The 13,431-nt window shown below is 55.3% G+C and overlaps 1 protein-coding gene across 1 annotated transcript in view; it reads right to left on the bottom strand.

Annotated features, from left to right (window-relative positions):
• Nucleotides 1-13,431, bottom strand: part of MYH9 (myosin heavy chain 9) — an 88,796-nt gene that overhangs the window by 29,278 nt on the left and 46,087 nt on the right. The window contains exons 4-11 of the mRNA XM_008144682.3: nucleotides 9,777-9,804; nucleotides 8,989-9,082; nucleotides 5,032-5,124; nucleotides 4,501-4,564; nucleotides 3,866-3,964; nucleotides 3,318-3,461; nucleotides 2,420-2,515; nucleotides 1,502-1,620 (exon numbers count right to left, since the gene is read on the bottom strand). Of these exons, the coding sequence (XP_008142904.2) occupies nucleotides 1,502-1,620; nucleotides 2,420-2,515; nucleotides 3,318-3,461; nucleotides 3,866-3,964; nucleotides 4,501-4,564; nucleotides 5,032-5,124; nucleotides 8,989-9,082; nucleotides 9,777-9,804 (737 nt within the window). The remainder of the gene's footprint in view (nucleotides 1-1,501; nucleotides 1,621-2,419; nucleotides 2,516-3,317; nucleotides 3,462-3,865; nucleotides 3,965-4,500; nucleotides 4,565-5,031; nucleotides 5,125-8,988; nucleotides 9,083-9,776; nucleotides 9,805-13,431) is intronic.

Below are 13,431 nucleotides of genomic sequence, written 5' to 3' on the forward strand. Positions count from 1 at the left end.
GAGAAAAAGCTTCATGCACACAAACATGTTCACCGCAACGTTATTCACAACGACGAAGAGTTAAAACAACCTGACTATCCAACAATTCGGACACAGTAAATTAGAAAGACATCTGCAAAGATCTTTTTAAAATAAATGGGGACACACTGAAGTACCTACAGGACGTGACAAGCCGTCTGATATTTCTTCCAACTAATGTGGGGGGTGGGGAGTGGAGGCGCAGATAAGAGTAACGGTGAGCCAAGACTGGCCATGAGTTAGTCACCCTTGAAGCTGCCTGTGTGATGGGCACAGGGGCTCGTTACACTGTCCTCCCTACTTTACCTGCAAATGTTCGAAAAGTCCCCAATAAAAAGCCAGGGTGACAACTAAGTTTGAAATAAAAAGAAGGAAAGGCCTTGCAGGAAATAACAAGCTGCCCAGTGACTGTCAGTGGGCAGGAACGAGGGCCAATTATTTCCTTCTCTAGACTTTCCTGTATTTCCCCAATCTGAAGTGTTTGTTTGTGCAGCATTTTCGTAATGAAAAAACAAAGGTCCTAACTACTAGGGAAATGGAACAGTTGGTAATGATTACGCAGGCCGCCTTTCGAAAACAATGTCCTTGGCTCTCCCTGCACAGAATCACCCGCAGGCTGTCGGCCACCAGCGTGAGGACTGGAGCACGGCACTCTGGGAAAAGGACGAATCAACTTGAACTTCAAAATATTTCTGAGAGATGAGAGTAGCACCTTAAAAAGGCCTATCGCCACTACAGAAACTGGAAACCGCCAACAGAGGGGAGAAGCGGTCCTGGCTGGGAAGGACCTCAGCTCCCGGGGAGGCGGGCACAGCCGTGAGGCGCAGCAGAGGGAAGGCCTGCCCATCTCTCACCACAGGCAGCAAGACAGCAGGTGGTGGAGAGACAGCCGCTTGGCACGGACCTCAGGGATGGCGGAGGCCGCCGCCGCCCTGGCACCAGAGACATCAAGTTCTCGCTTTAGACCAGAGCGGACAGGCCTACGTCCTCGCTGACCAATCAGTCTAAGCATTGGCTTGATGCAGAGGCAAGTGGCCTGGGGAATGTTATGAACTTCTCAGAGTCAGCTTCCTCATGTTCTTTTAATATATATATGTATATATATTATTGATTTCAGAAAGGAAGGGAGAGGGAGAGAGGTATAGAAACATCAGTGATGAGAGAGAATCATTGATCGGCTGCCTCCTGCACACTCCCTACTGGGGATGGAGCCTGTAACCCTGGGCATGTGCCCTTGACTGGAATTGAACCCGGGACCTTTCAGTCTGCAGGCCGGTGCTCCATCCACTGAGCCACACCGGCTAGAGCTCATGTTCTTAATGGAGTAAACATGACCTTGTCCTCAGAGCTGATGTGAGGACTGAGTGAGGGAACCCACGCGACAGTGCCTAACCCAGGACGGCCCGGAGCAGCCCTCAACTGGCCCCTGCCAGGACCCTTGCCGAGGCGGCGGCCCAACCCCGCGGCCAGCGGGCACGCATACCTGTTCCTTAGTCTGCGCCTTCTGCACGTAATCCCGTCCCACCTTGATGCGAGGGGTGAGGATTCCTCTGGTGAAATCAGTCACATTGATACCCAAGAGGTGGGACACTTTTTGGGCAGCTGGTATTTTTCAAAGAGAAGGAGGGGAGGAGAAAAGAAGTTTTAATTAAACTCGAGAACAAGCCCCTCTGCCCAGCCTGGTAGTGAGAAGAAAGCTGTGGTGGAAACTGAGCCAGCACCACCAGGACAGCTGCCTCGGGAGCCTTCCCCTTCGACCTGGCGGGCACGGCAGGGAGGAACGCGTCCTAACCTGGGCCCAGCATTGGTCCCTCTGCACACTCACAGTCTCATCTGCCAAGTGTGCAAGCAGGTCTTACCCACAAACAGGACGGAGAGGAGGCAGCCCACCGGCCCCGATGAGAGGGGACTGAACAGCACTAGCCCACAGAAATGTCTTTCAATCCCTGCACCCACATGTCAAATGTTTTTCTAAAGCCCCTCAGCAGGGCACATTATGGCTGATAACTTAAATGGGGTCATGTGCAGTGACCCACAGGAATAGCTGTGGCCGAGGCAGATGCGGTGACAACAGTGTCCCGGGGCCCTAATGCGTGCACGGTAAAGCGTGCATTAAGCTGCAGCGGCAGCCGAAATCGCTGTCCTTACTGAGACAACTGGTTTGGTCTCAGGGACGAACGAGGGAAACCCTGGCCCACACGGTCACGGCTTTCTACCTCACTCTGATGCTGCCTCCATGAAGAAGGGTCGTGCTCAGGTGTTTCACAAAAGTGCAGAGTGCCAGCCAGCCAGTAACACACAGAAGTGAAAAAGAGTGGCGTGGAGAATTCCTACAAGGCCCTCCTGAGCTGACCCGAGCCCAGGCACCTGCCCCGTACTTCAGTGGGAGGACCTCGGTTACCTGTGTTGTCGGGCATGGATGCCTGGTCGGTGTTACGCTCCTTCTTGAAGGCGATGTTGCCGAGCTGAAGAACTCCCGAGATGACCCGCAGCAAACCTGGGAGGCAAGCAGAGGCAGCTCAGAACCGAGCAGGGGGTGGAATAAGCCCTGACTGGGCCGTGGCCTAGTCCATGTGGCGGGCTCAGCGCCTGGATGGCTCACTGCCTCCCCGCCAGTGCGGCTGTCTCCAGGGCCTCTGAAGACCTCAGATTGAGCCACCCTGTACTTAGATACGAGCTGTTACGCTTCCCAACACTTCTAAATCCAGACTGACGAAGGATATGCCTATAGCCCAAGGGCCATGCCACTGTCTGTTTCAATAAATAAAGTTTTATTGAAACACAGTCAGGCCCATCCAATTATATATTATCTATGGCTGAGCAAAGGTGGCTCCAACCTTAACTCTAGGGAACGGGTGCACTCTCCCCAACGTTCTAAATAAATCCTCAAGGCCCACTTCATCTTGCCACCCAGAGGAAGGAGAAGATGCAGGCAGGTTCCATGCTGCTATTCATTCTAGGCCTCACCAACGCACAGATCCCAGCCCCCGCCCTCCCACACTCCCTGAGACGAGGCAGGACAAGGGCTGCAAGGGCGGACGAAGTCCCTGGGCAGTTCAGCACCTGTACTGTGTTCCCCTGTGTAAATGCCTGTGGTTCCATGGGGAACAAATAACGCTGAAACTCAACCCTGAGGTACCATCTCCCACACACTCAAGGCTTCCTCCAGCTTCTCCAGGGCTCCCCAAAGCCAGAGCCAACAGGAAGCTCTCCCCAGGCCCGTCAGCTGCTCTGATGCCACAAGAGCGTGATAACCAGCCTGGGTCTTCCCTCCTCCTCCCCAGGAGGGCCAGCCTTACCAATTTGCTCGTCTTCTGGGATGCTCATTATCCTCATGGCCTCCATGGTCTCCTGGAACAAGTCCTTGTCCTGCTGACCGGGGATGGTGACGTGCCCATTGGACAGGAAGCGGTACTTGTTGTATGGCTCCAACAGGAGGTCAGCTGTGAGGGGTGGAGGCAGGGCGGTCAGTGACATGCTGAAACCAGGGCTCTATCAGCGCTGCAACATCAGGGGTCTGGGAGACTGGGTAGTGCCCCTAAGCCCCGAGAGACCCCAGGAGCTGCGGAGTAGCCAGGATGCTGACTTTCCTCAGCGTGGGAGACTGACACACGTGGAGCCCACGAGGCCCATGATTCACAGCTGCTGCACCCACAATCCGCCCTGGCTTTTCTCTGGCATGGTTAGAAATGGAGGCCATGTCGTCAGAATGGCCCGGAAAACAGAGCTCATTGGCTTCTCCTCCCCAAACCTCAGCCGGAGTTTTATTTCCCAACTGGAGTGCTGGCCCGACGCGCAGGCGCCCCAGTGCCCGGCAGCCCCCATGTCGGCAGAGGCCGTGACTCACTCTTCAGGTGCTCTCCAGCCCCGGACAGGAGATAGTAGAAGATGTGGAAGGTCCGCTCATCCTTGGCTTGGCGGATAGCACGAGATTTCTCCAAAAGATCTTTGCCAACGTTGAGGAGCTGTGCCAGCTGGAAGGAAGGCAGCCCTCCACTGCCCTCTATTCCCACCAAAGGCCAGTGCACCTCACCAGGTGCAAAGTGGCCAAATAAAAGGCGAGCAAACTCTCTTGGCTCTGCCCTTCAAGGGGTGTAGCTTGTCCAAAGAGGGGCGCTCACACTCGGGAGCCTTATCTGTTTCAAGAGCCCCCATCCCACAAGCCCATGGAGACAGAAGGCTCCCCCAGAGGAGGCTGTCATGCTGGTGTAGGGAGAAATAAATCAGCCTTCACCCCAACTCCTCCCCCGAGCACCAGACTGGATGATCTTGGACAGGCCCGTCCCAGGCGAGGCTGAACTGCATCCTGCCCGTGAAGAAAAACCCGGCTCGGAGCTGGGCTTTCAATGAGCCGCTCCTGGTACTCTTCCCGATGCCACAGAGGAGGTGTCCTAACAGGCCCAGGGAGCAGCTTCCTCTCCATCAAGGTCACTTCCCTCCCCGCTAGACCCAGCACTCTTATTACAGTAACCATAAGGATACAAGTCTCAATATTGGCTCCCACGATGTAGCCATTGACATCAAAGTTGATGCGAATGAATTTGCCCTAAGAAAAGACAATGAAGAGGTCAGAGGCCCCATCCTCCAGATGGAGAGCCTGGAGGGAGAAAACCAACGTGCCTGGCAGCCAGGGCCGGCACCGCACACCACTCAGGACTCCGTGCCCGCCCCCCTGCTTCAAGCATGGAACCAGGATGCGGTCCAGGGGTGCCAGTTCCTCCGTGCAGGGGAAGTGTTCCCCACTGCCTGGTTTGGCCCAGGCTCTAACTGGCTACAGTGGGACAATGGGGGACCAACAGTGACTCCCCACTTCCTAGGCTGAAGAAGCTGTGTATGGAGGTGCACACCGACTGGAGTACGGCCTGGCCTGCTCCACCCAGCTGCCCAGGAAGCACCGAGCCGAAATCTTCCTCGCTTCTAAAGCGAGGGCACCCAGTTGGAAGGTGACATGTGCCAAAGCTCTGTGTACTACCCCAAACCCCACGAGCCAGGACACAGCTGGCCGCCACTCACAAATCGCGAGGAGTTGTCGTTCTTCACGGTCTTGGCGTTCCCGAAGGCCTCCAGGATGGGGTTGGCCTGCAGCAGCTGCCGCTCCAGCTCACCCTGGAAAGGACCCAGAGGTGCGGTGAAGGCCAAGCAGAGGGGACGGGGCAGAGCCATGTCTGCAGGCTTGGAAGGGAGGCGCCCGTGGCCCTCCATGCCAGCCTCGGCCTGGTCTCCACGTCACACAAGAGCAACCTTCCCACCTGAACCCCAAATGCCTTGACTGGTTTGAACTTAGTTCCCTGGAATGACCGATCAGCGGGCCTAGAAAGTGGAAGCGGCAGCTCCCCCAGCTCCAGGAGCCTGGTACAAGGACCCAGATCAACCCTGGAGGATATGTGGGAGGGCAGCACATGAACCAAAAAGAGATACAAGGCACCATTCCTTCTCTGGGACAGTCTCCATCCCAGGTACCCTGGCTTCCCTCTGCCCTCCTTACCTCAATCCCCACCCATCAGGCCACATTTTTCCTATTTCATAGGCCAGACACAATTCATCTCATCCATGTCTTAATACACACTGAATTTCCTTGCTGGTCCCTGCCCTACCATCCCCCAAACCTGCTCCTAGCACATCAGGTGGGTGTCTGAACATGGGATCGACAAGGGTTCTGAACTGTTTATTAACACCAATAAACTCTACTGTGGTCACATGATGCTTTGTGGTTGACAAAAAGTACCTTTATGCCTTCTTGTCCCTGGGTTCCCATGATACAATGGGGCAAAACAGAGTAGCCCCATTTCACAGAAGAGAAAACTGAGGTTGAGGGAAGAAAGATCTGGCTGAGGTTATGCAGCTATCAACTAGCAAAGCAGGTATTGGAATTTGAGTCTACCACCAACAGCCACCAGTCACTGCCATTCTCCCGCCCTTCGGGGCTCTACCTGTCAGGTCAGATCAACTGTGGAAGCAGCCATTGTCCTCCCCGCAGACCAGATAATAGCTGACACTGGCTGAGGAAAATATGGATCTCATTCACCTTAATGCCTGGGTACCCTCCAGGGGGAAAGAAGATCGTGCAGGGGCCGGGCGGGGTTCTGGATTTATTAGCAAGGCTGGAGCCAAGCCAGGATGTTACGGGAATAAAGGCCGCCGGTGAGTGATGAGAAGGAAGACTGGTAGGAGCAGCAGCTCCCCGGAGAGTCATGAACTAGCGTTCCAGGAACACCTGCCGCAGACGGAGCGCTGAGGATGCAGGAAGCCCACCAGAGACTGGAAAGGGCCCAGGCCTGAGGGAGTCTTCTATTCTCACACCATACAGCTAAGTGTAGGAGGGTCAGGGCAGACAGGTCAAAGGGCAGGGGTCAAACACCCACAGCAGGCTCTCCATGTGTGCCTGGCGCCAATGGTCACAGCACACTGGAGTGCAGGCTTGGGAAGGCCTGGAAAGTCAGCAAGGCAGCCCACGGGCAGGAACTGGATGAGTGCTGCTCCCCCACCCACTAAAACACTCCTCTCAAAACACAGGCCAGGCGGCCAGGCTGGCCGAGCCACTCCCATTCCCGCAGACAGATGGGAGCAGGGCCCCGACGGGCGCCTGCCGCTGCCTCAGCTTGGAGGTAAGCCGAAGGCCTCTGTCTCGGGCCCGTAGGCTATTGCCCCGGAACACAGGACAGCCAGACCAAACTCAGGAGCAAGCATTAGGGATTCCAGAGGCCAGTTCTCTGCTGACAATGGGGATGACTAACCTAGGGGGTTTTCCCTCTTGATACCTAATTGGTTGGGCACAGAGGAGACTTATTTTTTCAATGAAATTTGTGGGATATGAAGTTAGGAGGTACTGGAGGCAGTGTATGCTCATAGTTTGGAATTACCCATCTGGCTTCTGAAGGGCTTCACTGGGTGGGGGTTCTGGCAGTGGACTACAACTAGTACATAAAATACAGGGGAGGGGGCGAGGGAGGTGGGCAAAGGTCAGACTATGGAAGTCCACCTTGGAAGTCTTTTTCCCAAGCTCTACCTTGCCAACCTGCGCCCGGCCAAAGCCCAGCCTTCCCACAGCAAGGTGAGGCCTGGGACGTCCCGGTGGGTGGTCTTGGGATGAGCAACCGAGTCCCTCACTGCAAGGGGGAGAGAGCTCAGCCAGAGCATGCCACGACAGGCCTCGAGTGGTAAACCAAGTTCAAGAGTGTCTCGGGGCCCAGCTGTGTGGAAAATCGCCACACAGCTTCAGGCAAGGAAATCAACTCAGCTGGTCAATGGCCTTTACAATCCAGGGCCTGAGCAGCGATCAGAAACCAGAGGCAACCTATTCAATCACTGCGGTTGGACGTGGAGTCAGGAACACGTGCCCATTACACACCGAAGCCTGGGGAAGAGGATGGGACAAGTTTGCCTCCACTTATCACACCCTCCTCCACATGCCATGTTACCTCGGTGCTGGGGGCTGCCTTCCCCTCCGCAGCTGGAGTCTCGGAAGTCATGCAGATGGGTCTACATTCCTGCTCGCTACCAGGGACTCCAAGGTCACCCTCTACAGAGCCGGGCGCATACTAGGCATTCAATGCATAGTTGGGAAATGGATTTTACAGCAAATTCAGAGATGGAAAACCACAGCTAGAGAACTCCTAACCTCACAGCCCTGTTTTAAAAATAGGCCTCCTATAAAGAATGGAAAATGGGGGGTGGAGAGAGGGAGCAAAAGAAACTTTATTAGTTTCTAAATATAACTCCTGACGCCCCATGGAAAAAGATTCAGAATGCCTTGAGAAGTTTGGCACAGGAAAAGTTACTTTTGGTCCCATTCCAGAAAACTGTACTCATTAGGACATTATGCAGGACACACCCAGGTCTGCATGCAAAGGGACACACACCCCTACTTACTTATATGCGCTGCACACAGCACCCCTGTAAGGGGGAGCCACCCAGACGGCGCAGTACCCCCGCAGCCTGAGGGGATACCACGGACACTCAGATTCGACAGGGAAGAGTGTGTGCTTGTGAGGAAGAGAGAGAGCACCACACAGGCATGCCGAGACCGATCCCCCAGCTCTGGGCAAGTCCAATGTGGGCCTTCGAGGCACTGCTTCTGACCACACAGAGGCAGCAGGTGAAGGGGCCCACCATCTGCATCTCGTCTGGACACTGAGCGTGTGGGGCTCCTGGACCGCAGATTCCCGCCCCACTGTGCCTCGGTCAGGGTTCTGCACGGGCGTTACGCTACCAGGCACGTGGGAAGTTGGGGTCAGGACTGGAGCAGCTAGGTGATGAGGCCCATAACCATTCTGGCGGAGCTGTCATTTCAGAGTGCACAAGAGGTCACTGTGTGTCACACCCAGCCCCCCCTCCCCAGACAGTCAGTGAGCCGAGCCTATGAGAATCATTCTAGCCAAAGAAAGTGACCATGTGTGGAGTGAAAAGCTGCTTAGAAAAAAAATACATAATTCAAGGGCACACGATGATGAGAACACGCATTCCTGGTGCAGAACGTGCAGTAAACGTGCAGCTCACCTAGCGAGGACACTGCTGAGTTCGACCATAATCCACCAAGAGGGAGAGGGGGGAAAAAGGGAGGTGAGAAGACTTTCCGATTGCCCCTTCTCTCTTCGCTGGGGGCTGTCCACCCAGAGGCATTTCAACAGCAGGGAGTCAAATGCAGGCCTGCCCTCCATCCTGCAAGTCTCCATCAGCTTGAGAACCAAATTTTAGAATCTCTCTTCCAACCTCAGAGGTGAAGGCCACACAGCAATTAGCTGCCAAACCCCGTGGGGTGGGGGGGGGGGGGGGGTCCAGTTTCCATAGCAACTCAGAAAGTTGGGAGGCCAAGGGAGAAGTAGGCTGGCTACCAATGGACCCACTCCCGAGACAGCCTCCTGCAGCGCCGATGAAGCAGGTGCAGCCTCTGCTTCCTTCCCCACACGCTCTCACCTAAGCCGAGCCCTGAGCATTGAATGATCTTCCTCCTGGGGAGGGAGGCCCACTCACCTGGTCCTTCTTGCTCTTATGTGAGGAGGCCACGTGAGCCAGATACTGAATGACTTTCTTGGTGTTCTCCGTCTTGCCAGCTCCAGACTCACCCCTGCCAAGAGAACCAAGGGAGTGAGGAGAGGCGGCAAATCCTTGGAGTCTGTCCCTTCCCCACTGCATGCTCTACTGCCCACCATTCTGTCGGGTGCCAGTGCGGGACCCAACACCTAGTGGCAGAAGAGGGGACAGGCAAAATAATGCCGGTTCTGGGATCCTCACGCAGGCCATTTCCCATGGCCCACTGCCTGCCCTGGTCACTTGGCAGCCTTTGCAACCAAATGTCTTCGGAATCAGTCCGAGGCAGCTGTTGACTCAGGGGTCAAAGGCACTCATACATGTTCCTTCGAAACTGCACTTGAAGGAATGTTCTGTACCACTAACTCCCGCCGCAGTGGGGTTTATTTATCTCCTTGTCAAGTTCAAAGGATGAGGATGAGACATCCAGTGTCCACTTCAACCAGGTAAAGAAAGCCAGTCAGTGCTCAGAGCCAGGAGGAATGCGTGCCAGAGGGGCCAGCGGTTGCCAGCCTGCTCGTCAGGTCCTGAGGAAGGCGGCCCAGCTAGATCTTTGCCCATGAGATAAAGCTCACCCGTGCTGTGGGAACACTGAGCAGCCCGTCCCTTGGGGGAGAGGCAGGGCTTGAGCTGGGAACAGATTACCCATCAGCCTAGGTTTTGGTAGGAGTCTCAAGGGTAAGAGCAGATCTGGTGACACATGGCCCCGCCACCCCAACAGAAACACTTACGTGCACAAAATGGACTGGTCCTCTCGGTCTGAAACAAAGAAGACATCGGGTTAACTTCTGGCTCCCCTTGGGTTTCTGAAGAGCTGCCCATCCCCAGGAGAGGCAGCCTCGAATGCTGCCTCTGCAGGGAGCCCTCCACGGCGCTGATATGTGCTGACCCTATGCCTCACTCCGAGGAGGGACATTCCTAGGTGGCAGCCACTCATCCTCCAGGAGCTCCGACTGCCCACGCTCACTGCCCTCCCTGCCCCCGTGACACCAGAAATAGTCTGTCTCTCTCACTTCGGAGAAAGCCAATCTATGAAAAGCTCCCGGGAGCCTCCTTCTCTGAGCGCCCAGGTGGGGTGAGCCCTGTGTGTTTATAACTGGGAGTTCAGGCTGCTAGAAATCAGGCCTGTGGCAGGCGTTTTCAATATTGTCCCCATCTGAGTAAGGAGCACAGCAAGGAGCACTGTCCCATTGCAAACCAGTGACGGGTGTGGTGGGTAAGGCTGGTTTGCAATGGGACAGCCCTGGGGCCAGATGCCGCCTTGGTCACATGCAGAGCCTCTCAGAGCCCCAGCCTCCTCCTGGGATGGGGACAATGATGTACATGCAAATAACATGCACAAAAGCACCAGTGTGGTGTCTGACACATGGAAGATGCTCACTGATGTCAGCAGATTTGTAACAAGTGGGTCTCCGGGCCTGGCTGTCAGGAACTTTCTGCAACTACCCCCAGCTCTGTGACCCTCTCAGCGGGTAAGGATATAAGCCACTCGATGCTCCCCTTGGGCGCAGGGGGAACAGTAATACCCACACTTTGAAGCTAAGTTTGACAGAAATGCTTTAAGATCTTCGGCCTGACCTGTGTCAGTGCTGGGTGTGCAGTTTTAAGCAATGGCTGAAAATACAAACTCACTTTTTCCTCTTTTCATCCCCCCCCCCCCCATGTAAGACCCCCAGCCCGCTTGAAGTCAAGTCTGCCTGAATCCAGGACCAGGCTACTTACTAATATCTGAGCTGTGGAGAGGTATTGCATTCTCCAGTCTCAGTTTCCTTATCCATAAAGTCATTATGCTCCCGACTCCCTGGGAGGATTAGTTTGAAGAACAGAAATGACCCATGGAACTGCCCTCATGGTACTCCACAAGGGGCTGCTGCCTGTTTCCTTCCCCATCCGGAAGCCACCTGAGCGGGTGGGAGTGCACGGTCAGGGCCGCGGAGCACTTAGAGTTGTTAGCACTTAGAGCTGTTAGCACAGGTGCTGCATGAAACCGATGGCCATCCGGAAGGACACTCACTGGCCCCCACCTGGCCAGCCAGGGCCCTGCAAGGCGGCCTAGGGAAGGTGACTCATAGCTTCCTGTGTGCATGGCCTGAGGAGACGGATTTGCAGACACACAGCTAGGTCTGCTTCTTGGCAAGTGAGCCTCCAGCATGCCTGATCTCAGCACACAGGCCTGGACTCTTACTACCATCGCTTCTCTGGTCTGCGGGTCACTCGGGAGGAAAAAGGGAGTCGGGACCTCAAACCCGACACAAACAGCAGCTGCCCGCCCAGCTCCTCTCCAGCCTCCCCCTGTCCCCATCAAGAAATAACAGGGTGGGGGTACGGAGGGAACTCAGCCTTTTACCTTCACACAACGCCCCCAACCCATCCTGCTCTCCACTGTGGAATGCTCAGAGCAGGCCCCACAACCTTGCTGCCTCCGTCTCAACTTTCCCACAAAACAGTCCCTCAAGGCTGCGGCCAGGGCTGCGGCAGTCTCCGTAAGACAGGCGGAAAGGCAGAGGGAAGGAGGCTGGGGGCTAAAGGTTGGGGGAGACACACAGTTTCCATCACCTGCCCCCCTAAGCACAGAGTAGCGACTGAGAAGAATCTGGGACAAACACGGTTGTGATCTGGGGCCCCAGCTCCCCCACCCCATCTCCCTGGGCCGGCCCCAGCTGCAGGCATGTTTAGTCACTGCTCACAGGCGGGCAAGACCGTACCTGCACGTGCTGGCAAGTCGTGAGACAAGCAGCGGCCTGAGACAAGCAGCGGCCGACACTACCATAAAAGGAAACATTCCCATCCTCCCAGAAGGAACCGTTTTCCCAGAACTGCCTAGGCCAGGTCCTGGGATGGCTGGAATTCCTCTAATTGTGTGAGGAGTCAGATGCTGAACAACAGGAAGCAGAGCAGCCCCCCCATCCGCCCACATGTGGGTACACACACATAGGTGCACATGCACACACAGGGACATGGACAAGCTGCACATGGACACGTGTGCACCACAAGTACATGTATAAGAGATGCGCACACACACAGGGCCACATGCGCAGATTCCTGCACACACTCAAATTCCAATTCCAGACCACGCACGCCCCCCACCCCAGCTCTTCCTCTCCCCTGACCTTTCACCTCCAATTTCTGAAGCCAAGCTAGCACTGCCAACACAGCCTGAAAGGGAAGACTCCAAAACTTCCATTTTTCACTTTAAAGAAGCCTCAATTCGCCTTGCCAGGACATGCATTTGGGCAAATGCTTGTGCAGAGGAAAACTGACGGGAGGCCTATCTTATTTCCTCAACTCTGGTCCCCAAGTCCACCTGCCTTCAGTGACTGACACCCCGGCCCTTACATCCGGAAAGGTCTTTCCAAGTCTTACAGCAGTTTTGGCTCTGCTATCGCATGGCCTTACAATAACCCTGGGAGGTAGATAAGGAAGCCCTGTCCCTGCTGTAACCCTCCTCTTCTGGGCCGTGCAATGGTTAGAATTCTCAGCAGCCAGTCAGCTCTCCACCTGACTCAGTTTACTCTGCCAGACCCCTGGTGCATTCCAGGGAGGACCCTCCTTAATACTCACTCTATCCCTTCCTTCCCACGCGGGGTCATCTCATGGGATGGGGATACCCGAGAGTCCAGCCCACTCAGTTGTTTTGGCTCAAGTCTTTATTTGGGCCCATATGGACTAACTGCTAATTTGAAAACGCCCTTCCTTCCTCCACACCAGAGGAGACAGACAGACAGACAGGAACCCTGTGACCCAGACCAGGGGAACGCACCCCCCAGAGAGCACCCCCCCAGAGATAACCCTGTTCTGGGAAACAGGCTCCCTGCCAGGATAAGGCCCTCCACCTGACTTCAGAGCCTGACCGCTCCTGCCCGGCCCCACCTCGGTGGGGGTGGGGAGAGACAGGACTATGACTCGGTAGTGGTTTTCCACACTTTTAAAAGAGACAGCAGCCTTTCCTCAGATAAAATCTTCCCGAATTCCCAACATGAAGAATGAGGAATAAAACCCAGAGCTGCCTGCAAGGTGGAAACAGGGTTCCTTGGAGCACACTTTGACAACCACTGGTCCTGGTGTCTGCAGTAGTGACACCAAGGAGAAAGCCAGTGGCCACGTGCTCCAGAGCCCTGGTTCCACCCTCGCTCTGCACTCCCCCTCGTGATGCCTGGCCCCTGGGGCAGCACAGCACAGGTGCTCAGAAACTGTCCTTAACAGCCGAGCCCTCTGCAGCCCAGGCCCACGGGGCACTGTCCTTGGAGCAAGAAAGGTTTTAAGTTACACATTCGTGATGAGGCCATTCCCTGTCCTGGTTTTATTTTAAACCCCCAGTGCCTCAGGCCTTCTGGAGCTGAAGCACATCTCCAATGGACTAGTGTTTCCAGGCAGCTTAGAAGATGG

Source organism: Eptesicus fuscus, chromosome 7 (assembly GCF_027574615.1).
Source record: "Eptesicus fuscus isolate TK198812 chromosome 7, DD_ASM_mEF_20220401, whole genome shotgun sequence".
Classification (NCBI taxonomy): domain Eukaryota; kingdom Metazoa; phylum Chordata; class Mammalia; order Chiroptera; family Vespertilionidae; genus Eptesicus; species Eptesicus fuscus.